The following is a 25,478-nucleotide window of genomic DNA, read 5'->3' as shown; positions in this document are numbered from 1 at the left end:
AAAGCCTACAGCATAGTATCACCTAAGGAGCTGTGAAAAGTGCAGATACTTAGGCTTTAAGATTTTAGTTCAGAAGGTCTAGGTGGGGTCTGGAATCTGTGTTACTATTACTGTTGTCTTCACTGCTATTATTACTACTCTTGTTATTTTAAACCTCCCCAAATGGCTTGATGCAACCGCCAGGGTTGGCAGCTCCAGTAAGGAATCTTGCACTACCTCATTTTAGCTAGAGTACAGACTAGGAAGACATTCTTTAGGTCTGAGTATTTGTGGCCTGATGAAAGAGGGACTTTCAAGCTGAACCTTCAGAGTTGAGCGGGTACCTGACATCTTTGTGTTCAGGAGAAGGTGGGGAGCATTCCAAATTGACAGGATTTCTGGAGAAAAGAAGGTGAGACTTGAAGAGGCAGTGTCCTTTGTGCAGAAGTTCAGGTCAGGGTTTGAGTGAGGGGTTCAAGGGCCATGTTTATCCTGACTATGTGAGGGTTGCTGACTAAGTGCCCTGCGCTGGGAGTACAATCTCGGCATATCCTGGCACCTTTCTCTTCCCTCCCTTCCTTCTGTTCTGTAAAGTTAACATGAAAGTCTGTAAGAGGCCCTGGGTTTAGTCTTTAGCACTGCAAAATAAATTCTTTGTGGGTGGGAAAAGATGAGCCAATTGTGTTGGATGTATTTATGCATATCACCATGCAGTGATGCGTGTTTTGATTTGGCAGCAAAGAGCAGGGAAGCTTTGGCCTTCCTTGACATCAACCCTATCATCTAGTGTATTGGCTTTTTCAACTCCAGGCACTTTTATTAATAAATAGCCTATCCATGATGACGTTCTTTTGCCTTGCTACGTATTTCACAAGCACGGGGATGTAACTTCTCAGGGTATGACTTACTAAGAAGTAACAATGGATGAGCTCCCTTAACCCTAGCTGTGTTTTCTATTCCTTGATAGTTTCTTAAGGTCACACAGGAAGCCAGTCACCATGAGTGTGAAGGAAATGACAGCAGAACAAGACTGGAGATCTCATCTTTGCTGCTGCTGATAGTATCTTATTGGAGGGATGTAACCTACAGCTTTTTAATGAGGGGACTTCCTAGTAATTGTTAGGAAACAGGTATTACTGTACTTGATCATTGTCTTATAAGTGCACACTAATGGAGCCAAAAGTACTCAGGAAAATGCTGTAGTCCCTTTGCAAAGTTTCTGTATGGTGGACTTTCCCCTTTTCCTTTTCTAGAAGTACATGTGCAGGATTTGCCTCATGAGAGTTGCCCTCTCTTCTCTCCTGTGTGATATACATAGCTGACTGCATGTGTGCTTCTGGGAGTAATCAGAGCCATGAAACTCCTGCCTGCAAGCTTGCTCCATCTCTGTTAACTATAAATCACCATGGTCTACTAGATTTGTACCTTGTAAACCCTAATAGAACTTGCCTTAGGTGAATTTAGCAGATACAAATGGAGATTTTACAAAAACAATAAACATGGAAAGTGGTAATCTGTGTTTTTCATTAGAGTACTTAAGGAGGGAGGTAGACATTGGGAGAAGTGGAAAATAAACATTTGTCTCCCAGTTATACTCGAATGATGCATTTTACTTAGGAAGAAAATATCCAGTATCTTTACCTGAAAAAATAAAATTTTTTTTTTTTTTTTTGGTCAGTCATGGGGCCTGAACTCTGGGCCTGGAGCTGTCCCTCAGCTCTTCAGCTCAAGGCTAGCGCTCTACCACTTGAGCCACAGCACCACTTCCGGCTTTTTCTGCTTATGTGGTGCTGAGGAATTGTGGAAAATCTTTAGTCATATTCTCAGTTTTTCTTAATTTCTATTATTATTTTTTGATTATGGAACAAGATAAAGGAATGATCACTTTGGAATAGACATGTAAACACATCCAAACATATATGTATATGTTTTCTTTTGCTTTACAGTAATTGTTGTATTTTAAATATCATTTCAGTATGCCAGGAACTCCTAAATAAAAATTAAAATAAATTCCTTTCAGTTGAGATTACTGATATTTATTCCTCAGTGGTTATTAGCTACACAAATACAATTTCATTGGTTAAAAACAAGTTTATTTGCACTGTTGAAAGGCTTAGTTGCACTGTTTCAAAGCATACCTTTGTACCAAAAATGTTTATCAAGTTTTGTAGGATGAACTTTTATTAGCTAGAGCTTAGAGACATTTTAACTGTTAGTCAATTATTCATTGGGTTTTGATTTATGAATGGTTTTAAGCTGTTGCCTTAATTCAGGCCTTTAACTTTTACAACATTTAAGTTACAACATTTAGAGTTAAAGGTGACCAGTGGTCCAACATTGACACTAGTATTCAGTGACACATTTTGAGTGTGTTCAGTCTCTAGACACTGGAGACTCCAAGGTGGTTGAGATGCAGTTCAGAGCTGGGCATTAGTGGCTCACATCTGTAATTGTAGCTACTCAGGAGGCTGAGATCTGAGGATTACTGTTCAAAGCCAGCCTGGATAGGAAAGTCCAGAAGACTCTTATCTCCAGTTAACCACCAGAAAACTGTAAGTGGAGCTGTGGCTCAAAGTGGTAGAGTAGTAAACAGCATCTAGGCCCTTACTTCAAGTCCTATGACCACCACCACCACCAACAAAAGATATAATTCAGTTTCACAGAACTTTCATAGGAACAAGTGTAATAAAAGGTAGAGTGTGCAAAGCTACTTAAGAGAGGACACAGTATTGCATAGAGGAGGAGTGAATTCACCCAGGATGGGAGATTAAGGGTGGTTTCTTGGGTGTAGGACAGGAGCAAGGTTTTTAGCTTCTCAGAATTAGAAGTTCTTACTGTAGTGAGAGGACAATGAGGTCATAGGGACTATAGTTAGCCTTGCTTAGTGTCAAAAATTGCCCATACAGTTTTCATGGTTTTGAGTGTCCAACCTGTGTAATAACTCAAATACATATTAAAACTTGAGAATTGAAACCCATGTACAGAAATATTTGTTCATCTTGCTTTGGAAGTGCTTTACTATAGAGCTTACTGTGTTCTGTTTTAGCATACAGATCAATATATTTAGTATATGTTAGTATATGTGTTCATTATTGTAAGGTAGTATATGTTACTATATGTGTTCAATATTGTAAGGGCTAAAGTGGGTAGTGTAAAAACACTTCATGTTAGACAGTAGGAGCTCAGTGATATTTTTGGAGATTGAATCCAGAGTCTTGACATACACCTTGTAGTTAGAAATGTTGTAAAGGAAGGGCTGGGAAGATGGTTCAGTGGTAGAGTGCTTGCCTTGCATGCCTGAGGCCCTGGGTTCGATTCCTCAGCACCACATAAGCAAAAAGAAAAAAGCCGGAAGTGGCGCTGTGGCTCAAGTGGTAGAGCGCTAGCCTTGAGCTGAAGAGCTGAGGGACAGCGCCCAGGCCCAGAGTTCAGGCTCCACGACTGGATCCAAAAAAAAGAAAAGAAATGTTGTAAAGGAAAACTTCGCTACCTACTTCCTGTCTTGAAATGGCATTTCCTCTAGTGGCTGAGCTGACCAGATGTCATATCATATTCTCAGCCACCAGTCTCGAGCATTTTAAAGAAACCACATCCTATTCAGAGATTTAGACTCTGAGGATTGTATCATGTACAATGTACAATGTTTTAATGCATCTTTAATGAGTAGCATAAAACAGCAGAACTTTGAATGGCCTGAGAAGTTTCCTAATGGGACAGTAGACAATAGCATCTCCATTTTCCTAAGCCTCAGAATTTTCACCTTTTCTGACTTGGGCCTACTTGAAAGTGATAGACTAGAAGATTGAGTTGCTCTTGGAATTACTCAATATAATTCTCTGTGATGGGTAAGGACAACTGTGTGAATTTTATTACTGCAAATTGAGAACCTTGGCTAGTGTATTAATCAGCCCTCTACATAAATCTCTTTGTGAAAAACTTTTAGAGATTTACTTGCCTTAAAGCCTACCCTGTTTAATGAAGTAAATTATGGAACTTTTGATTAAGTAAATTATGTTTGCCTTTCTGACCTGGCTGCTTACAACCCAGTTAAAAGTTTTTTTCTTGATTACAAAAGAAACATAAAATCATCATTAAAAATTTTTGAAAAATACAGGAAACCTTCCAGAAGATGCTTGGCTCATGGCCTGATCATGTGGGTTCCAGATGGATGTTTGAAGGCACCTGTCATAATCTAGCAGCCAAGAAGGAAGAATGGCTGGATTTTAATCGAAACTATTTGTGATATGTTTTAGCAACACTGTTGGTGGCACTTTTTTAGGCCAAATACCCAGAATCTTGAATTAAAAGACTTAATTTCTTCAGATTGGAATAACAGCAGCAATAACAGCAACCACGACTAAATGAACATCTCCTCTGTACCTGCATTTGAAGACCATTTAAAAACCTTTTTACTACTTCACTAAATTTCCTTGATGGGATCGAACCCAGATGCTCTGATTATGGATAGTTACTTCCTGGTCGGGGATCCATGTTATCCTTTTTAGTCTGAAAACAGTTAGAGTAGACTGCTTCACAAGTATCATGACTATGTGAGTGTGCATGCTAGATCTATGGCCACTGTTTGCTGTATAGCTCTCTTTACATATTTAAGCCAGATCTATGGCCACTGTTTGCTGTATATCTCTCTTTACATATTTAAGCTGTCTGTTCCTCTGTTTCCTTCTTTGTAAAAATGGGAACTGTGTTACATAAGAGTTATGAAGATTAAGTTAGTACCTTTGCAGAGATTAGACATGTCTTAGGACACATTTTCAAATAAGTAATATACTTTTAAGTTCTTTCTCATTTCTTGTATACTACCAGCATATTTTGACTTAACAAATAGGATAACGTTTCTCCCCCTAAGTCTGGAAACTCTGGGAGCTAATAATGATAGAATAGGAGGAAGACTGGGTGATTGAGAATTCTTGGAGACACTGCAAAGGCTTTGGGGTTGTTGCTCAGGCTGTGCTTCTCTTGGGCTTCATGTATTCAAGGCTTGCTGTATCCTCCTTTTTCACCTGCCTTGTTTGTTGCCTAGGGCATTTCTAAGTTTTATTTAGTTGTTATTTCAGTCCTACATGAATATGATTCAGACCCTGTTTTTCCTATTCTCTTATAACTGTACAAAATAAAATTCTTGGGACCTGTTAGCTTGGAATGGAGCTTGGTGAGAGTGCCTTTGTTTACCTTTAATAATAAGGTTTCAAAATTGAGTAGCTTTTAAGAAATTATAAAAGTCACCTTTTTTTTTAACAGACTTATTGATCACTTGTAATTCATTATGTAACTGATACCCTCACTCAGGACTCCTGGTGTTTTGTGACAGACACTGAGCTTATCTGTCGAAGTAAAGTGACCCAGGCAAGTGCTGCTAGAGAGGAGAAACAAGTGGTCATTGCTCTGCCTTGCCTAGAAAGTGGGGATTGGGATTGGTATCTTGTATGCTACCTTTCATATTTCCTGGGGTGTACTGTACCTGTTGCATCTACTATTGCTGTATGATACTTGGTTTGTTGTTTACTGACTGTTTCTGCTTCTTATCTGTAATTCAGTATTTTCTGATTTCAAAAAAATAAGCATAAGAACTAAATGAGAGAAGCTCTGAAGCACCCCAGAAAATATAACATACTATTTAATCCCATCTTTAAGGCTTCTTAATGAATTCTTTAATAAATTTGTTTTAATTTTACGTAAAGATGATTTTTGAAAACAAATCACACCATTAGTATAAGGAGTTAATAAAACCAGATGATTCTTAGGAGGACACATTTTGTATATTATCACCATTGAACCAGGGGATAGTGACTGGCCACCTGTGGATGCTTTTGTGTATGTCTCTGTTACTTCTTAATTTGCCATTCAGACTGTCTTTTCATCTTGTCTTCCCTCCTAGCTCCCAAGTTCCTTGAAGGAAGAGACATTCTATCTCATATTTCTGTATGAGCCTCTCAGTCCCTGTACTGGTACCAAATACATGTGGTCAAAGGAAACATTCAGAGTAAATGCTTTGTTAATTTATTAAGCATACTATGATCTTTGTGGCATAACATAGTAGATACATTAAGTTTTGCTGCTGTGCCGGGAGAAACTCTCTTTCCTCCAGCACCTCATGGGAACACCCTGGCTAGTTGCTCCTTCTGCTTTGATCGTCTGCCAAGCATTTGGTGTTTAGCCATAACACAAATGAAAGCATTCTGAAACTATAAGGCTGTCAGAGCAGCCAGGCAACCTAGCTGACTCCTGAGCTCCATGAGCTTCAGATTGGAAGTAATTACGAGGGAGTCTGTGACTGGTTTTCTTTAAAACACTGCACTATTTGAATTGGGATTGACTAGGCCCACACTGTGTGGAACAGACACAATGAGGCTGGTCTTTATTGGAGAGACAGTCCACTGTGCATTGTTCAGTTTAGGGTTTGTTTTTCTCTGGCCAGCAAGCGGGAGCCTCCCACTTTCCACGCAGTAGTAACACCCCTGGAGGCTGGCCTTCGCTGTCATGCTGTCCCACCCTGCAGGCTCTGCAGACCCAGCTAGTGCAGCTAACCTCGTGTGCCTGAGAAGATAGCTTCCCTTCCTTCTGCAGGCCACTGGCATGTGTGAGCCTTGCACGACCAGGGATTTGAAGCTGTCCTCATTGCAAATTTTCTGACCTGTGCCTTGGGCAAGAATGCAGGCTGATAAATGCAGGACAAGCAGTAGAAGCGTCAAAAAGGAGCTGGTGATCGAGTCTCCTCTGCAGTACAAGGATGCAGCTCAAGGAGAGGTAGAAGTGGAGAGTCCGGGCCCAGTGCTGGTAAGAGGGTCTTGTCACCAGGCATGGCTGTTAATGTGTGTGTGGAGCTTGGCATCTCTTGCCTCCGTTTGACTTGAAAATGCACTATGTCTCCTCTGAACCCTCTTCTTTATCTTTCCCTGTAGATGAACTTATGTTCCACCTGATGAGGAAAGAAATGTTGACGTTTTGTGGCTGTGTGGTTTCCAGAAGGCATCTGTACAGAACAATTATGTTCTGTTCAAAATTATGTCCCACCTAGCTGCAGAGGTTCTAAACACAAATTTTGGGAGGTGTATTTTAACTTCAGCTGTAGGGTGGAACAAAGAAGATGTACTTTGCAAAATAACCCTTTTTTTTTCTACATTATTTATGATATTGAGTAAAGGAGGCAGGTGCCAGTGGAAGATTTTAAGAAATGTGACTTGAAATGACATGTATTCTTTTTGGTTCATGTTATCCGGAGGTTTTCCTTGAACAGAGTAGAAAAGAATTTAACCTGTGAGCCAACTACAGAAAACTTTATATTCTTCATACCATTAGCTAAACTTGTGGCAGTTTGGACAAAAGTCAAGTGCTTTAGTAGACTTTGTAATGGAGGAATGTGAGAAATGGTTGTGTTGTTATCAATGAGTAGGTTGGCTTTCTCTCTTGGAATTTCTTCAGTACAATAAAGGCACATAATTTTTAAAGCAAGCTGCAGATGCAACCAACATACACTGTAAAGGGGACAATCGAGCCTTTCAAATGATCTGTTAAAGGGATTGTAAACTAATACTTAGTGGGTTTTTAATGTGTGGTTTTAGTTGCTGTTTCCATAAAATGCTTGGTTTCTAATTTACTTAATTTATAATTATTATCTGTAAGAATATGAGCTCAATTTTCCTATTAACAGCTTGATTTGGACTGCTTTGCTTAAGAGAGATTGCATTAGATTGTATTGCCCTCAAATTTCTGTTGCTAAGTTATGCTGAGAAAGTCAATAAAATAAGATAATTCTTTCTCACAGCAGCTTTTCAACTCAAGAGGTTTACATTTCTTTTTGTTCACTGTTTGTCATATACGATTTCAACATTATGTTCATTACCTTACATTCATTTCTGCTATCCTAATAGCTCACTTATCTATTGGGTTGCTTGGTCCATGGTCAAGTTGTATAGATTGAACTGCTTAAACCTCTCAGCTGATGTAGTGTGTACTTTGTTGGAGGAAGTCTTGTGGTTTTGGTTCCCTGGTGAGTATTCTTAAGAATCTTTTGTCAGTGATTCTCTAGATGTGTAGAAATATGTGTCTAGAGGATTGACTACACTGTAGAGAACTGTCATGTGATTTCCAATCACATAGATGACTTAGAAATTGATTTAAGGGCTTAAAACAATTGCTGTGCTGGGCGCTGGTGGCTCACGCCTGTAATCCTAGCTACTCAGGAGGCTGAGATCTGAGGATGGTGGTTCAACACCAGCCCGGGCAGGAAACTCCGTTAGATTCTTATCTCCAGTAAACCACTCAGAAAACCAGAAGTGGCGCTGTGGCTCAAGTGGTAGCATGCTAGCCTTGAGCTGAAGAGCTGAGGGACAGTGCCCAGGCCCAGAGTTCAAGCCCCACAACCGACAATTAAAAAAAAAAAATGCTGCTTATGTTGCAATTATTTGTTAGGTCTGCTTTCATTCCATAGTTCCATATGGAGGTCCTTTTTTACTGCCATGGACAGGCTGCCTGGGCTGTAGAACACCCTGAGGGGCAGCCCCACAGGCTTAGAGCATCTGTCAGTATCAGTCTGTCCAGCTCAATGCACCTGCAAGGGTGTGAGGGAGAGGAAAGCGATCTTTGATACTGCAAGATGCTTTTCTTATCTGCTTTGGTTCTCTCTTACAGCCAGGTAAGCAAGATAAGACATACTGATCAGAAAGGAAAAGACAGGATATTTAATCAGGGTCCTCGCCCAGCAAAGAAGAATCCCACAGCTGCTGGGATTATAACTTGTTTCTCAGGATGATTTTTCCAAAGTTTACAGCCACAGCTATGAGATCAGTTCGTTGAGATGTTATCATTAGAATAATGTCAGTGGTCCTGGGGCGTGGTGAGAATCTCCAAAGCTATAATTTAGTAAATATACATAATGTACTTTATTCAGAGTAGGATTTTGAGACCAAGTTTTGCTGATTTTAGTTTTAGGGCTTAAACAGGTAGCCTGTACATAGTTTAGAAAGGATAAGAATGATTAATTCTCATCATGAAAAATGTAAAAGAAATGTATTCATTACCTTACTTATGTACTTAGGTAACTGTTCATCACCTTTACAATAAATTTTAAAAAAGAAAGAAAGAAATGTAAGCCAGATGCTGGTAGCTGACACCTGTAATCCTAACTACTCAGGAGACTGAGATCTGAGGATCACAGTTACAAGCCAGCCTAGGCAGAAAAGTGTAGGACCCTAATCTTCAATTAAACACCAGAAAAGCTGGAAGTGGAGCTGTAGCTCAACTTGGAGAGAGGTAGCCTTGAGCACAAAAGCTCAGGGACAGCAACCAGGCCCAGGATGTCATCAAAGGGGGAGGAGGGGAGAAGAAGGAGGAAATGTAAATAGAATTGAAGTAGAAAAAAGTGCCTTTTTCCTTATTCTCCAAAAATGAATTTTCTCTGTATAATATCCTGCTTTCTCCTGTGACTAGAAAAGCAGAGCTCTGTATATATGTACATGTATAATCTATTGTTGAAATATGAATAAGTAAAATAGATTTCCCATTAATTTCTGCCAGAACACATAAAACTCATACCTAGCTTCATATAATCATTTGTAATGGTTGTATAATATTCTGCTTTATATCTATCATAATTTAATAGTCAATTTGTTAATGATGCTTTGCAATTATTTATAATTCCATAGTGAATACTGCAAGCCAGAAGTTGTATAAAGTTTCTGTTAGAAGTTTCCTCTTGTCTTTATTTTTGGCAATAATATATTTTTTCCTCTAGACAACAGTTAAGGTTTCCCTGAACAACCTCTGCTTGTTCACAGTTAGAAAAGTCAGTATTGGGTCTTTCCCTTCCCCTCCCTCTTCCCCTTCCACTCTTCCCTCTCTCCCCCTTTCTTTCTCCTTTTTCTCTCCCTCTCCACTCCTACTTTCTTTTCTTAGAGAAGATCTCATTAGATAACTCAGACTGGACTGAGTGCTGGGATTACAAGCATGCACTACCGTGTCCAGCCCAAAAGTCAGTGTTTTTAAGAGAAGTATGTGTTTAAACCTAAGGTTTCGGCGGTGCCAGGGTTCAGCTTAAAGGCACCTGAGAAAGTGGGTTGTGTCCCCTGCATTGTATACCAAGTAGAGGAGGAAGTGCATGGTGAACCTTCCCCATTCCTGTCCAGGCTCACTGCCAAACCCTTTGAAAAATGACTTTTTCAGCTGTGGATGACTAAATAGAAATATTCAGGATATTCTTGATGTTAGTTACCCTGTTTACATTTGAATACCTATTTCTGACCCCCAAACTCTATAAAGTAGTTCTTGGCAGTAATTTGTTCTAAATTGTTATTGTTCAGCCATTTAGAGGAAAAGGGTGTAGCCTCTGGAAAGAATGGTTGAGTTTGACATAATTTCTTGTAGCTCCTTGGTTGGGTTGTTTTTGTGAGTTGGGTAAGGCTGCAGCACAGGTCTTATTATAGGAATTTGGAAGGCTGGAAGATAGGAAGGTAAAGGAATTGACTTTTCCCATGTAAGCTTTACTTACGGGTCCACACAGATGGACTTCTGAAACTTTTCATTTTTAAAAGTAATCTTTTCAGGGATTTTTCATATTTTTATGGGATGTTTGAACGTTAAAATCTGAAATGGAGTTCTTTAATGTTTGAGTGAACACATGACTGCTGTAGCAAACCACTGCATGTACCAGATGTAGAGAGAATGAGAAAGGGCTTGGCTGCTAGTGGGATGAAGCTGCGTTGCTTGGGAACTTACTCATAAAGAGAGGGAAGACGACTAGAAGAGCCCCTGTCTCTAGAGTTCTGTTTACTCTAGAAAGAGCAGGCAAAACCCAAAGCACAAGCATATGTGTAATGATCATGTTGTTAATGCCCTGTAAGACTTGAGATTACTGTGGTTGAGTTAATTCTATTATGCTTAGAAAGCTGTTCAGCCCCATGGCCTTCCCTGTGTCTTAAAAAGTAATGATGTTATGTTGATGTTATGTAGTATGTAGTTTCTTTGTTTTCAAAATATTGGCAGGCTTGGGAAAGAAGTTTCTGCAAGCATTGTGTCATGACAACATCATAGGCAACAAAATCAGGATGCTTTACTTCTTTAGAGCCATGAGCCTTCCCTAAATGTTGCTTGTTCCTCTTCTTTGTTTATTGATCAGTTTATTAAGTGTGCCAGGCTCATTGGTTCTCACATTGGGAATCAAAGGCTTCCCTCTCCCCAAGTAGCAAGGCCTGTGTGAGGAAGGGGTTTACTCTTTAGATAGGCTTTTTTTCATATGGCAGTTTTTAGGCACACAGAGTGTTATTCTCACTGGTCCTTTCCAGGCAGATAACCCATCAGTAGCTGCTTGGAGAAGACATGATGTTTTTGGTTGTTTAGTACCTGCAGCAGACCCAGGAGGCCGTGCAGAAGGCATGCAGAGTCCTGAGCACCCCGAGGACACTGGATGAGCAAGTCTCCTGTTGCACACCTGTTTTGTGTAGTGTTCATGGGAAAGAATCTTTGTGAAGGACATGCTTCCATAGTGTGGAAATGAATCTAGTAATGGTACCAGCTTGCCACGCTGCCGGGAGGAAGGTCCTTCCACAGCTGGGTGCTGCTTCATAACACCAGGTCACTCTTGTCTTCCAGGATTCTTGCTTGCATAAAAATCTAAAACTTGCTTCATTTTTTTTTTCTTACATTCTGTCATCAGTGTGCAGTCAGAATGCCTGGTCACTGTTTTTTAGCAAGGTAGTCAGTTGATTTTTATTTTGGTGCAGTAATAATAAAAAAAGTTGGCCCTTGTTCCATGCCATGCATCATTTGATGCTTGTTAAATTCATTCTTTCAATGAACTCACACAGTTGTGCAGGTCAGGTGGCTATCCTTTTTCCTTTTCCCACAGATGCGGAACTGAACACAGAGGTTGGGTAATTTGCTCAAAGTTGCACATTTAGCAAGTGGCAGAGCCTCGATTGTTATCTTAAGGTCAAGTCTAATACCTTAGCTAGACAGATGCATTTTTTTTTTAACAAAAGTGAATAATAGGGCTGGTTATGATGATACATGTAAATTCCAGCTACTCAGGAGCAGAGATCAGGAGGACTGCAGTTTGAAAGCAGCCCAGGCAAAAAAAAAAGTTAGCAAGACCTCATTTTAATCAACAAGCTAGTAATGGTGATTCATGTCTATAATCCCAGTTATGCAGAAGGTACATGAAAGAGGATCATAATCTGAGGCTGTTCTTGCACAGAAAGCAGGAGATCCTGTCTGACAAATAAAGCAGCAAGGCATAGTGAATCATGCCTGTAATCCTAGCTATGAGGAGACTGAGATCAAGTGGATAGAGTTTGAGGCCAACATAGACTAAAATATTTGCAAGATTCCATCTCAGCAGAAAAAGCTAGGCATGGTATGTCACACCTGTCATCCTAGGTATAACTGAAAGCATAAGTAGAAGCACGTGGTCTAGGCCAGCTAGAGCACAAAGCAAGACTCTTATCTCAAAAACAGAAAGGTCTATGGCTATAGCTCAAGTAGTAGAATGCCTGCCTAGCAAGTATGAAGCCCTAAGTTCAAACCCCAGTTACCACACCCACTCCAAAAAAAGGAATATGTTCATTTGGATTTGATATTGGCAATGAAATGATGAATAAGAGAGATAAAAACACTGTCCTTAAAAAACACATTTAAAAGTTTTTAGAGAAAAGCTAATTTATAAGAAATAGCACAACCATGGTTAAATCATACAGGCAGATAAAGGAATGGTGGTCAGGCCTAAAGAGGTAGAACAGACATAGGAATGAAATAGTTGTCATATGGAGTCACTTTATGTGACATTCATCATTTTCTCCATTGAATAGCTGAGATTTAGAGCCACGTTTTCCTCTGTAGATTTCTTTTTCACTAACTCACAGCTAGAGCCACTCGTGAAATGTGTATTCCCTTATTAGCAAAACAGGCATCATGTTCTCTGCAGTGTTTGGAAGAGAGTGCGATTTCCTTCAAGGTGGCAGATTTGCTTTCTCAAACTCTGGATGGCCCCCTGCCATCTCCACTGAGAAGCATGTGGTAGGCCATTTTGCTTTGTCCCCTTGGTTCAAGCTCTGTGTTGTTGCGTTGTATTGTTGATCACAGAATAGCCTAGGATGGAGTTTAGGAACCTGGAGTTTCAGGCTTGGCTTGTTCAAATTTGTTTGGGTTATGGGTGGTTGGAGTTGCAAATTAGGATATTACATTAAGAACAGTGAATGTTGGCCACTTGGAAATGGATAAAAGAGAAGCAAGAATTTGGACCAAGAGGCAGAAGTTATAAGAAACTCTAGCTTGAGCCTAAATCTAGCATATAGCCTCTGAGAATAATTTTAGAACCAAGAACACTTGGAAATTATGGTTTCTCTCCAACTTTCTGCTAGTCTGAAATAGCCTGTAATGGGCTGCATGGAGTTGGAAATCTCTTGGAGAGTGACGTCTTGAGAATTTTCAGTTTCCTTTTCAGTTTCTTTGTGCCACATACCTGCCAATGAAGCTCTGAGGGTCCTGCCAGCTACCCAAGCAGGAGTGGTCCTGTAATTCTGTTTTGCAATTTATTTGCTAGAGAGAAAGGCAGTAGTGAGTGATGCCAGGAGCCCAGCATGCCCCCTCAGGGGACCCACTTGTCATTCCTTCCTTCCTTCCCTCCCTCCTTCCTTCCTTCCTTCCTTCCTTCCTTCCTTCCTTCCTTCCTTCCTTCCTTCCTTCCTCCCTCCCTTCCCTTCCCTTCCCTTCCCCTCCCTTCCCCTCCCCTCCCCTCCCCTCCTCTCCCCTCCCTCCCTCCCTCTCTCTCTCTTTCTTTCTCACTTTCTCTATTTCTTTCTCTCTCTCTTTCTTTTTTTCCCTCCTCTCCTTCTCTCCCTCCCTCCCTCCCTTCTTTCCTTCCTCCCTCCCTCCCTTCTTTCCTTCCTTCCTCCCTTCCTCCCTCCCTCCCTCCCTCCCTCCCTCCCTCCCTCTCTCTCTCCCTCTCCCTTCCTTTCTTCCTTCCTTCCTTTTTCTTTTTTTCTCTTTTTGTTTATTTTTTTCTTTCAGTGCCATTACTGAGCAGCTACAGCTCTGTTTCTGGCTTTTTTGGTGGTTGATTGTAGATATTATTCTCATAGACTGTCGGCCTGGGCTGGATGTGAACCCTGATCCTCAAATATCAACCTCCTGAGTAGCTAGAACTATAGGCATGAGCCAACAGTGCCTGGCCTCCCCTACTCTTTCTTACCCCCACCCTCCATCCTTCCTGTCACTCTCCTTTTCCTTTTCCTTTGTCACCTTTGAAGGTTTATTACCAATATCCAAATGTGTTGGATTGCTAAAAAGCCAAAGGTGATATAACTAGGTGAGTAGATTTTCTACACTTGTGTATATTGTGGGTGCTGTCCCCCTTAACAGTCTGCTTCTGTTGAAGTGTCAGCTAACACATTGTGGAAGTACCTGAGTGTAGAATTAGACTCAAAAGTCAGATTCTTTTCTGTATCTCTGAGCCAGCACCTCTTCCCTCTGTCCTCCCCACTGCTTCCAGGAAAATATGCCTGAGACCCAATATCATATCTGGGGTCAGCAGCCTCTTGGCTTGTACTAGTGTGCCCATTTTACCACAACTTTGCAGTGAGTGGATCATAGCTGGCACAGGTGGTAGAGGTGTACCAAGATACAGGGGAAGAAAACAGCTCTTTTTAGGGGACCAGTCGTACAGAAGTGGGGGCCTCCCAAATGTGCCAAGTTGAACCTCATGACCAAGTTAAAGTAAAAGAAAATAGGTATAATTCATTTTAATTATGTAATTTTAAACTGTTGTTTCCAAAGTATAACTGTCTTTTAAAAAAAGTATATCCAAGTATCTTACACTCTTTTAGTCATACTAGGTTGTCATTTGGCCTCTAGCACATCTGAATTCAGAATAGCCATAGTTAAAGTGCCAAGTGCTCAGTAGTCACATGTGGCTATTGACTACTTCAACTGCACAGTGCAGGACTATAAATTTACACATTTTGTAGCTTTAAAACCTCAAAATAGGAAGTTGTCATGGGAGGTGAGTCATTGGATGAGGTAAGGCGCTTGTGAATCTGTAGGAATAACAAATGTTTGATTTTAGGATAAAGTCTCTTGCAGAGACTGTACTGTGAAATAGTTGGTTATAATGTAAACTACATGCTACCTAGGGACATCAATATGTTTCAGAGATGTCAAACCTGTTTCTTTTTGGGGATTCAGTATTTTGGAATAAGATTTTTTTAATGCCTTTTCTTTTGGTGCCAGTTCTGGGGGATTTGAAGTCAGGGCCTGGGCTGTGTCCTGGAGCCTTTATGCTCAAGGCTGAGACACTATCACTTGAACCACAATTCTACTTCTTGTTTTTGGGTGGTTGATTGGAGATAAGACTCTCACAGACTTCATGCCTAGCTAGCCTCTAACAATTCTCAGATCTCAGCCTCCTGAATAGCCAAGATTATAGGCATGAACTACCTGTACCTGCCTGAATCTTTAAAAAATATTCTTGTAGCAGGAGAAGAGTGTCATTTAAGTGGTGTCTTTGCCTTCAGTCTCTACCATGGTGAGATTGTGAAGCCCTGCAAGCTCAAAGGTAGGCAGAAAGCCCAGTAAGCTTTGTTGTCTCTGGTGGTATGGCGATGTAGGCTTCCCCATGTAGAGGAGGAGAAGTAGCTGAGGCATTGGTCAGGTGGTGTTATGCTCTTGTTCTTGTGTGATAGGGAAGGACCTGCACTTGAAGTCAGGAGAGGCCGGGTCACCATCTATATGATCCTCACTAAATCATTGACATCTTCTACCTTTACTGTCATCATCTGAAAGATGGTAATGCCACCATGCAGAATTTTGAGGGCTTTAATGAGATAAGATGTATGTAGCCAAGAAATTTATGTCCTAGGGACTGTAAGTCCACTGAATCTGACTTCTACATAACTACATGTGATCCTCCCACAGCCTCTGTCTGGTAGATTGTGACCTGGTACCTACCAGACATGATATATTGGGACTCTTCAATAACTGAGAATGAGAATAGAAACAACTGCCAGGATGAGAATAGAAATCACTACTTTTGTTAAATTATAATTTACCTTATTGTTATTATAGAGGTGATATACAGAGGGATTACAATTACGAGTCAGGTAATGAATACATTTCCATTTTTACAGTGTCTTCTGTTCTCTCATTCTTTCCTAGTCCCTCCCTCCTGACTTCACCCATGAGTTGTATAGTTCACTTCATCAGTGTCCAGTGAACTCCACTGCTGCACTTTTTCACCCTTTTTCCCTCGAGTTCCCCTCCTCCTAAAATTATACATATGAATATTCCATACACAAAGAAAAGAAGACCGAATCATCACAAAATGAAAATTAAGAAAAAAAGAGAGGTTTCTTGTTTCTATATCTTGGAGTTTATTTCAATAAAAATATGTATGTAATATATATTATTTTATATAGATAGATATAAAGAGACTCATAGGCATTGCACCTTTGTGGTTCTCTCCTGAATGTCCTCTTTTGGTCTCACTGTGTGAGAAATCACTACTTTTATAGAGGCAGACAGGAGCACATTGAGGTTCCAAGTAACTTGTACCAAAGGCCACATTGCCAATAAACACTGACACCAAAAATTAAAAAAATATTTTTCATATGACATTCTCAAATATGTTTACTGAAGGCACCATAGAGTTTGTTGAAACAGTGCCATACTTCACCTCAAACCTGCTGTTGGGGAAATCTGGGGCAACTTTCTTGGCACAGAAAGTGCTGTGGGTCCGGGACTGAGCCTTGGGACCCATTTCACTGGTACAGTGAACCCCATGTACCATATCCAACTATAGTCAACACTTAGGCGAGAAGGATTTAAATTCTGACTCCTGACACCTGCCATAACTAGTCTCTATTGTCTTTCTGTCTGTAAGTCTGAAGAAACTCTTATTAGACCCTTGTATGTGTTCATGAACATTCCATCTCCCATGCTGATAGCTCAAAATAAGTAGCTTAAATTATTTTGAAATCTGACTAAAACTGGCTTTTAAGAGCCTTTTAATTACTTAACCTCTTTTATTTCAGAGTTTCAAAAATAGCTTTCATTGGCCTAGGAAGAATTAAGAATTTCAGGGCATAATACTTTAAAAAAAAGGAGTCTAGAAAAGTCTGTAGTATGCATTTATGATAAAATTACTTATAAAGCTCCATGATGGATCTTTTTCTTTTTTCGCTTTCATTATTTTTTGCCTGTAGATAAATGGTAGGCAGCATCAGAGAGCTGGAGAGTGTGTGTGAGAGACAAGCAGGTGTACCTCAGACACTATCTCTCTTCTCTCTATGGTCTCCTTACACTGTTCTTTGGCAAGTTTTGTCCAGTGCCCTGTATCAGAAAAGAAAGATGTTTTAAGCACTGTATTTACAAGAGAGCTGTTCCCATTCCTATCAGTGCCCTCATGTGACTTCAAGGGCAAGAGGCATGAAGGAAGTCCCTAAATTCCTATCTTGTCTTCCTCTCCTCATTAATATTCCCAGCAATACTGAGTTCCCCACTGAGCACAGCTAACCAAATGGAGCAGTTCCATGAGGCTTAGTTAATTGATGTTACTATTATCATCATCTTTATTATTTCCTCATTGTCTTCTGTGATCTTCTTCTTCCAGATACTCTTTATTAGACAAGTTTCTCTTTAGTCTTTAGTTTTGTAAATATTAATAAGTACAATAATTATATTGGAAAGCCATGGTTGATTATAAAAATGATATATACATATCCCAGACTCTTTTCCTTCTGACAAGTTGATTGATTTTGAAGTGGCCAAGTTTACTTCATATAGACATGTCTTATTAATACAGTTTTCTAATTTGACTGGGTTTTATTATTATTGTTTTTGTTTTTCTTTATTTTTGTGTGGATCTTGGGACTTGATCTCTGGGCCTGGATACTATCCTTCAGCTTTTATAGTCAAGGCTAGCACTCTACCACTTGTTCTACAGATCCACTTCTGGCTTTTTTGGTAGTTAATTATAGATAAGAGTGTCGCAGGCTTTACAGTCCAGGCTAGCTTTAAACTGCGATCCTCAGATCGCAGCCTCCTAAGTATTAGGATTACAGACATGAGCTACTGACACCTAGATTTGACTGTTTTTTAAAGAGGGAAATTCAACCACATATTAGTGTTTTTAATATAAAAAAAAGTGAATTAAAAAGTGTATCACCAGCAGTCATGTGTTCCTTTCCCCCACATCTTTACTGAGCTGGTTCATGTGCACAGTGCCAGGTCTTGGAGAACGCAAGATAAAATGATTCAGCCTCTTCCCTCAGAGGGCTCACAGTGAGTGGAAAGACATGTATGAAGAAAATAAGAGTGAGTGACAGCAGGCAAGGCCCAGGAGTGGCATCTGACCCACTAGAACAAATCTCAGCTTGCTCCCAGCTTGATTATAAGATCCATTGTAAGATCCATGATCTTATAATAATAATAAAATAAAAATAATAAAAAGTCTGCTCTAAGGATAGCCCCACATTGCAGTGGGAAATCTATTTAGATGTCTGAGAGTTTGGTGCTCTTATATATTCTTCTGAAGTCTGCAAAACAGTAACTTTTTGCTTTAATATTCAGGCTTGAGCGTAAGTCAAAACCAGAACTTAGAAAAGTTCTCATTTTCCTCCTACGTTTATATATCTATTTCCAGTGACAGTGTAAAAATTAAAATATAGGCCCTGCTTTTTGGTAGGGGTAGAGCTAGGGAGAGCCTGGATAGGGTTCAGGAGACTCTGAGACCCTAGAGTGGTCCCTTCCCTCCCAGGCTCCTGAGTTTCTGGATCTATAAAACAAGAGAACTACACAGATGACCTCAGGTTCGGATGTTTGTGCAGCTGGTAGTGCTAATATTAGCAAACCTCCTGCACATTAAGAAAAAAAAAGTGTGCATCTGAACAGCTTCTCAATCATTTTCCTATACACACTAAGGAGCAGTCTGGAGAAGAACCTTATTACTGGTGAGAATGAGATCATATATTGATTATTTTGTCTTTTTTTTTTTTTCTTTTGAGAGCAAGTCTCACAGTATTACCCAGATTGATCTTGAACTCATCATTCTCCTGCTTCAGCCTTTTGAATGTTGTACTTAAAGGCAATGTACCTTCCCCCACAGAAGTCCTGTTTTTGTGACCTTGTCTAAGAGTAAAAGAACACGTTTATTATTGTTTTCCTCTGGCTGAAGAAAGGTGTGGGACCTAGTTGTACATCTCAATCCCCATGGTCCTCCTCTCATTTTTCTGGCTTCTTCAGTGCCCTTCTCACCATGGCCCTCCTGGCCTTATCTTTTCCTATAGGCTGGAGTCTTGGGATGGGGCCAAAGGAGAGCTAACCATTGGCATTCCCTCATATGAGTACCCTTCAAGTATTCATGCATATTTTAGAGGAGAAATTGAGGGCTACATGAATGAAGATGGAACAGGAACCCCTCATGAGGAGCTGTTCTTCTCAGAACCATTCATTCAGAGGAATCAAGGCCATGTGGTTCAAATTCACTGTTCCCCAAGCACATTTATTTAAAGTCCCACAGTTCACCAGAGGCAGCAGTCATGTGGAATATACAGTGTCCTTTAAGAAAGTTGTCTTCATACGCTGAGTTTTCTCATCACATTGGATTTCCAGAGTTCTGAAACTCCGAGACTGATGCTTTCCATGTTGGCCTACTGTCACTTTGATCTGTCTGTAGCTCTGACCCACTTACCAACTCCCTGCTTCCTAAACTCACACTCAAGGAGGACCCTGCTCTTAGTGAATCTGTTAAAACTGGAGTTTCAGTGTGCCTTCCAAAGTCTTAGGAGACTCCACCAATTTTGTATCCATCCTTTTGTATTTTTAACTCCTCCATTCTGACTATATAAGTTTCAGTCACATCTATTAGCATGTTCCCTTGAGTTTCCTATTCCTCTGCAGGAAGTCCTCAGTCCACCCCGAGTCCTGGTTGATTTGTCCTGTTGCTGTGGCCTCCTTTAGGAAGTCCCATGTTGTCAGGCTCCCCCATTCATCTTACAGTTCATGACTGCAGGCCACACCATGCCAGGTACAGTTCCAGATGCTGGAGAAGGCAGTGAATCAAACAGATGTCTTTCCCCTCATGGATCTTACGATCAAGCTGAGAGCAGATTTGTTCTAGTGGGTCAGATGCCACTCCTGGGCCCTGCCTGCTATCACTCATTCTGCTTTTCTTATACATGTTTTCCCACTCACTCTGAGCCCTCTAGGTGCATCAGTCTCTGGGAGTTTCAGAACTCTGGAAATCCAATGTGATGAGAAAACTCAGCGTATGAAGACAACTTTCTTAAAGGACACTGTATATTCCACATGACTGCTGCCTCTGGTGAACTGTGGGACTTTAAATAAATGTGCTTGGGAAACAGTGATTTTCAACCACAGGGCCTTGGTTCCTCCAAGATCTGGCACTGTGCACATGAAACCAACTCAGTAAATATGTGGAGGAAAGAAACACATGACTGCTGGTGACATTCGTGCACAGGATAGAAGGCAGCTGTGAAGTTTTTCTGCTCACCCTAGTTACAGGAGAATGAGAATTCTTCCTTCAAATCCAGCAACTTCAAGAAGTTCTTGGTGGGAGTTTGTGGTCAATTGTGAAAGTCTTGTGAGGTCCACACTTAAAAGAAGTTATTTTCAGACCCCTCCTTTACCTTGAGGCCTTTCATGTCCCCATCCACATTGAGGAGTACTTTGAAAATAGACCACATTAAATGAAGAATTTTTAAAAATGTATTTTATTTACCTTTTTATCTTTAAGTAGTTGTTCAAAGAGTTTCATTTCAGTCTATTGATTTATGAGTACAATGAGTCATGATCAATGTCACCTCTTTCAGCATTCTCCACCATCTCTCCCAAGCCCACCCATTCCTTCAAGTTAGTTCCATTTTCATGAAGAATTTTTGTCTCAGCCTATTCAATAGCCTTTATTGTCATGTAGAGAAATAAGGAAGTCCTAAATTCTTTATAAGCAGGAAAGATGAATTTCTCATTTCTTAAAATAGAATCCTCCAAGAGTTGCCATTTCCTTAGTTTGCTATTTCAAGAAGTAGTGTTTAGGATTTCAGCTTGAGTTAGCATTCAATAACCAAGAAACAAAGGCAATAACTGTCTAGAAAGTTCACAGGAGGCCCTCATGGCTGAGGGAAGTACACTAAGATTGCTCTGTCTTCCTTTGAGCTTAGTTCTTCCCATGGTTTTCAAAGCCTTGTACGTGTTTGGCCAAAATTGAACTGATTTTTGTGAGTCAGTGCTAAGTCTGTTGCATTCCAGGAGAATCTCGTTTTCCTGTGTTGAGAAGCTTTCCTGCCTCCGATTGCCTTTCCATCTGGAATTTCATTTTGCATGAATGTGGGCTGTTGTGGAGAGAGGGGTTTGGAATGCCTAGAAGAGCAGCCAATGGTAGAGATACCAGTGGGCATCATGTACTTTGGCATCCTAGAGAGTAGTAGGGGAGTGCGAACTCTGAAGGTTTCTACATAGTCAGCTGCTGTGCTCACTAGGTCAGGGTTCTGTGTCATGATATCTGTGGCTGGCCTGTGCCCATGCTGTCCTTCTTCCAGCCATTCTGATCACGTGACCCGTGCTCCAGGCCATTTGTGTGGGTTACCTTTTTGGAAGCTGAGGTTTGATCTTTTGTGAGGAAACCATCTGTGTGCCCTGGGCCTTTCCAACTTTGGCTTTGCTTGCTTCCATCTTTCCATAATTCTTGAGAGCAGTGTCCCTGGGGTCTTGCCACCTTATCTCTTTCTGCTTTTGTGGCACTGGCTTAATGGAAGTGGATCTGAAGGGCTTCTCTGTATCCCTTGACCTGCATCTGGCAATTGTCATTCATCTCAATCCTTCCTGACACAAACTGCATCAGTCCTCAGTCCAGCTTACAGTGTAAGCATCTGTTTATGTTTTCTTTGGGCTTAATCTCTGAATATCAGTGTCATCTCTATTATAGTTTTCTCTGTTAGGGCCTTTTGGTGGTAGTGGTTGTTGTTTTTTCTTTCTTGGTTTATATTCCTGCCATTGTTGTCTGTTTCATTTTATATGTGCCCAGACAGTAGAAGAAACCTTTTGTAAAGACTTTGGTATGATTAAATATATGTGAAGCATTAAAAAAAAAATCAAAGAAAAAAACCTGTGAGGCACACAACATGTTAATGATAATAAGCTAATTTAGTCTGTGACTACATTTGGGCTTTGACTTTATGTATAGTAACTCAGCTGACCTAACAACAGTCCCTGGTGACAATGAGGCTCAGCTCCCCTAATCTCTGTTTGTCTAACAGAGAGACTAAGCACACAGAATTTTAGAATCCTTCTGTAAGAAAAGTTATGCAGAATTTTAAAAATCAAATAAGATATCAGAGTGAATATTTAGATTTTGAAAAGAAATATCAATATTACATTGTGTGTGTGTGTGTGTGCGTGTGTGCATGTGTGCGTGTGTGTGCGTGTGTGTGTGTGTGTGTGTGTGTGTGCTACTGGGCCTCATGCTTGTTAGGCTGGTACTCTAGTACTTGAGTCATACCCTATAGCCCTGTTTGCTTTATTTATTTTTCACATAGAGGTTCATGTTTTTACCTAACAAGATCTGATCTGGACCACAATCTTATTTATATCTTCCAAGTAGCTAAAATGAAGGCACGCGCCATCATGTGTGGCTTATTGGTTGAGAGGCTTTTGCTCTTGCTCAGGCTGGCCTCAAAACACGATTCTTCTCAATATCTCTTGAATATGTAGTGTGAGTTAACCCAAGCTCTAAACATTAGCAGTCCATGAAAACAACACATTTTATCAATGAACTTCTGGACTCATGCCTATGATACTTTCTTCCTATTATTTGGGGTGGAGCATCATGTTCTTTTGTGAATGTATGTACACATGCTTCAACATTTTGTTTTCAAGTGACCTTGAAAGAGAGAGCTCAAGAGAGAGCTAAGGTCAGAGGCAGTGGGCTTCCAGGTGCCACCACCTATCACACAGGCAGTGTGGTGCCCTGTATGTGCCAGGAACCCATTGCTGCAGGTGCAGTAGCTGTGAGAGGAGGTAGGTGTGAGGCAGAACTGTGGGTTCATGTCACTGTACACCACTACCTTGTTTGATATTCTTTATCACATCTTCATTTAATGTGATTTTGTAGTATCATTTTTAAAATTACACAGACAGATCAGTCTTTCCTTGGCATGATTAATCATGATTTGTATGGTGTTGCTGAGATTTGAGAAGAATTTCTTCTAGCTTTGCAACATTTGATAGCAGCATAGGGATTTTCTTTAAAAGAAAAGCAGAAATTTGCAGATCAAAGACAGTCATGGTATAGCTGCTGCTGGCACATCTGTATCATCATATTTTGAATTCTAATACATCACCAGTTTTCATGAAAATATTCCAGGATGCTGTTCTTCTCTAAACAGGATGGGCAATGGCAAATTTAAGTCTGCAACATTCAGAAAATGTTTTGTGGCTTATTATTGCTTGTATAATGTGCGAAGAATGTAACTTGAACACACAAGGCCCTATCTTTGAACATTTGTTTCTCAGGCTTCTTTGAAATCAGAAAGGAAGAAGACTATGGGACTTTCCATTCATAAAAGGTCTACAACAGAGGTTCTGAAAGCAGGATCCTGGGCCCAGCTTCTTCAAGTGCACCTGGAAACTTGTTAGGAATGCAAATTCATAATTCATGAGGCCTCACCCCAGAGTTGAATCAGCAACTCAAAGAACAGTACCAGCAAAAGAAAAAATTATTGTTATTGTATTGGTGAAACATTATTAACTAGTATGGAAGTAAAGATAACTCTAAAACTTGGGTCAACAAACTTCCATTGTGCCAACCCTGGCTGTTGTCCATTTTTTGTAAATAAAAATTTGTTGTAACACTTCCATTTGTTTGCGTAATCCCTCTGGCTGCCTTTCCACCACTGTGTCAGGGTTTACTAGTTTTGACAGAATCCAAAAGGGCAACAAAGCCCAGAATATTTATTTTCTGGATCTTTATGCAAACAGTTTGCTGATGCCTGCCAGGTGATGTTAGAAGCAGAGTAGAAGAGAAGGACAATCTTGGAAAACCCTCCTCTCTACCACAGACTAAGGTTCAGGCCTACTTGGGAGAGTGTGCTCATGACCTGAGGGATTGTGGTAAACTGGAAGGCTGGAGGTAGTGGGCAGGCAATCACCCACTGGTCACTCCAGGGATGTACCACTGAGCAGGAGGATGTATTTGGTAGTTGCTTGGGGTGCCTATTACAGCTTCTTGGGGGCGTATATACTCCTGGGTCGTTAACAGAAGACTCCCTGGCTGCTATGTTGTAGAAGCAAGGGAAAGCCGGACAAAAATTCAAACTAGAAAAAATTAGGACTAAAGGAAAGTACTTTTCTACCAATGTTCTTCTAGCACCTTCTATTAAGGAGTCCTGTTGTCTTCTGACAAAGAATCTGAAGGGACTTGAATCTTCCCTGGAGGGGTTAAGCTACTAATCTTCTGAAGGAGTGGGGATAGAAGTTCCTGCGTGAAGATGCCCCTAGTTCAGCCCCAGCCCATGCCCATGGCCTGGGCGGCCATGGAGCAGTCACTGGCTTGTGGCCATGTGGTAGACTCTGTGAGCCCCCTGAGAGCGTGACATCTGTGCCAGTATGTGACATTTGCCCATCTGACCCCTTTGTATTGGAATTTTAGAAAGCCATATGAACATTTGGGTTTATTAGGAATGTGGGAATGGTTCTTAAGGAAAAAAAATGTTATCAAGGGCTGGGAAGTGGCTCAGTGGTAGAATGCTTGCCTTGCATGCATAAGGCCCTGGGTTCGATTCCTCAGCACCCCATAAGCAAAAAGAAAAAAGCCGGAAGTGGCGCTGCGGCTCAAGTGGTAGAGCGCTAGCCTTGAGCTGAAGAGCTGAGGGACAGCGCCCAAGCCCAGAATTCAGGCCCCACGACCAGACCCCCCCCCCAAAAAATGTTATCAATATGACATTAATTTTGCTAACTTGTATTTATCACACAGTATGCAGTGCAACAAACGGAAATATAAGGTTGAATTAATTTCTTGGAGAATATTTTTTCCTGTGATAATTCTTATTTTGAAATAATTACTTTATATGAATATTTAAATTTTTTAAATAAATAGTTTATCCTTATATTTTGTAGGTATTACCTATACTTTCACTCTTACAAATTATGTTATCTAAACTTTCACTATATTTAGCTTCAGTTTTTTGGTTTTTCCTTTTTTTTCATTTCGCTCCTAACACATATTTTGCCAAATTATAATAATAGTGTACTTGTTTTGATGTTCCATTTGCTGTTGAAATGTCAAAAAAATGTAGAGTTTGCTTAAATCAAGTAATCAAATTAAATCTTGAGCATCATGTGTCTACATCTTAGGGAGGCAAGCTGGCTAACAACTGCCTTAGACAATTCAGGAATCAAGGTGGTTCAGTTCTGGCTCACTGGGTGTTTAAAGTCCTATTTTAAGCAGGTGACTTCTACAGGATGATTCAAGCTTTAGATGC

At 40.4% G+C, this 25,478-nt stretch overlaps 1 protein-coding gene across 9 annotated transcripts in view; it reads left to right on the top strand.

Annotated features, from left to right (window-relative positions):
- Window positions 1-25,478, top strand: part of Dock9 (dedicator of cytokinesis 9) — a 259,553-nt gene that overhangs the window by 86,556 nt on the left and 147,519 nt on the right. For 3 of the 9 annotated variants that reach the window (XM_042682627.1, XM_042682625.1, XM_042682621.1), the window contains exon 1: window positions 6,524-6,774. The exons of the other annotated variants lie outside the window; for them this stretch is intronic. In XM_042682627.1, coding sequence (XP_042538561.1) covers window positions 6,649-6,774 — 126 coding nt within the window. In that variant the 5' untranslated portion in view covers window positions 6,524-6,648. Of the gene's footprint in view, window positions 1-6,523; window positions 6,775-25,478 lie in introns of those variants that run through there. 9 annotated transcript variants of the gene reach the window in all.

Source organism: Dipodomys spectabilis, unplaced genomic scaffold (assembly GCF_019054845.1).
Source record: "Dipodomys spectabilis isolate Male_0828 unplaced genomic scaffold, ASM1905484v1 ptg000075l, whole genome shotgun sequence".
NCBI classification, from domain to species: Eukaryota; Metazoa; Chordata; class Mammalia; order Rodentia; family Heteromyidae; genus Dipodomys; species Dipodomys spectabilis.
This window is presented reverse-complemented; position numbering and strand designations above follow the sequence as displayed.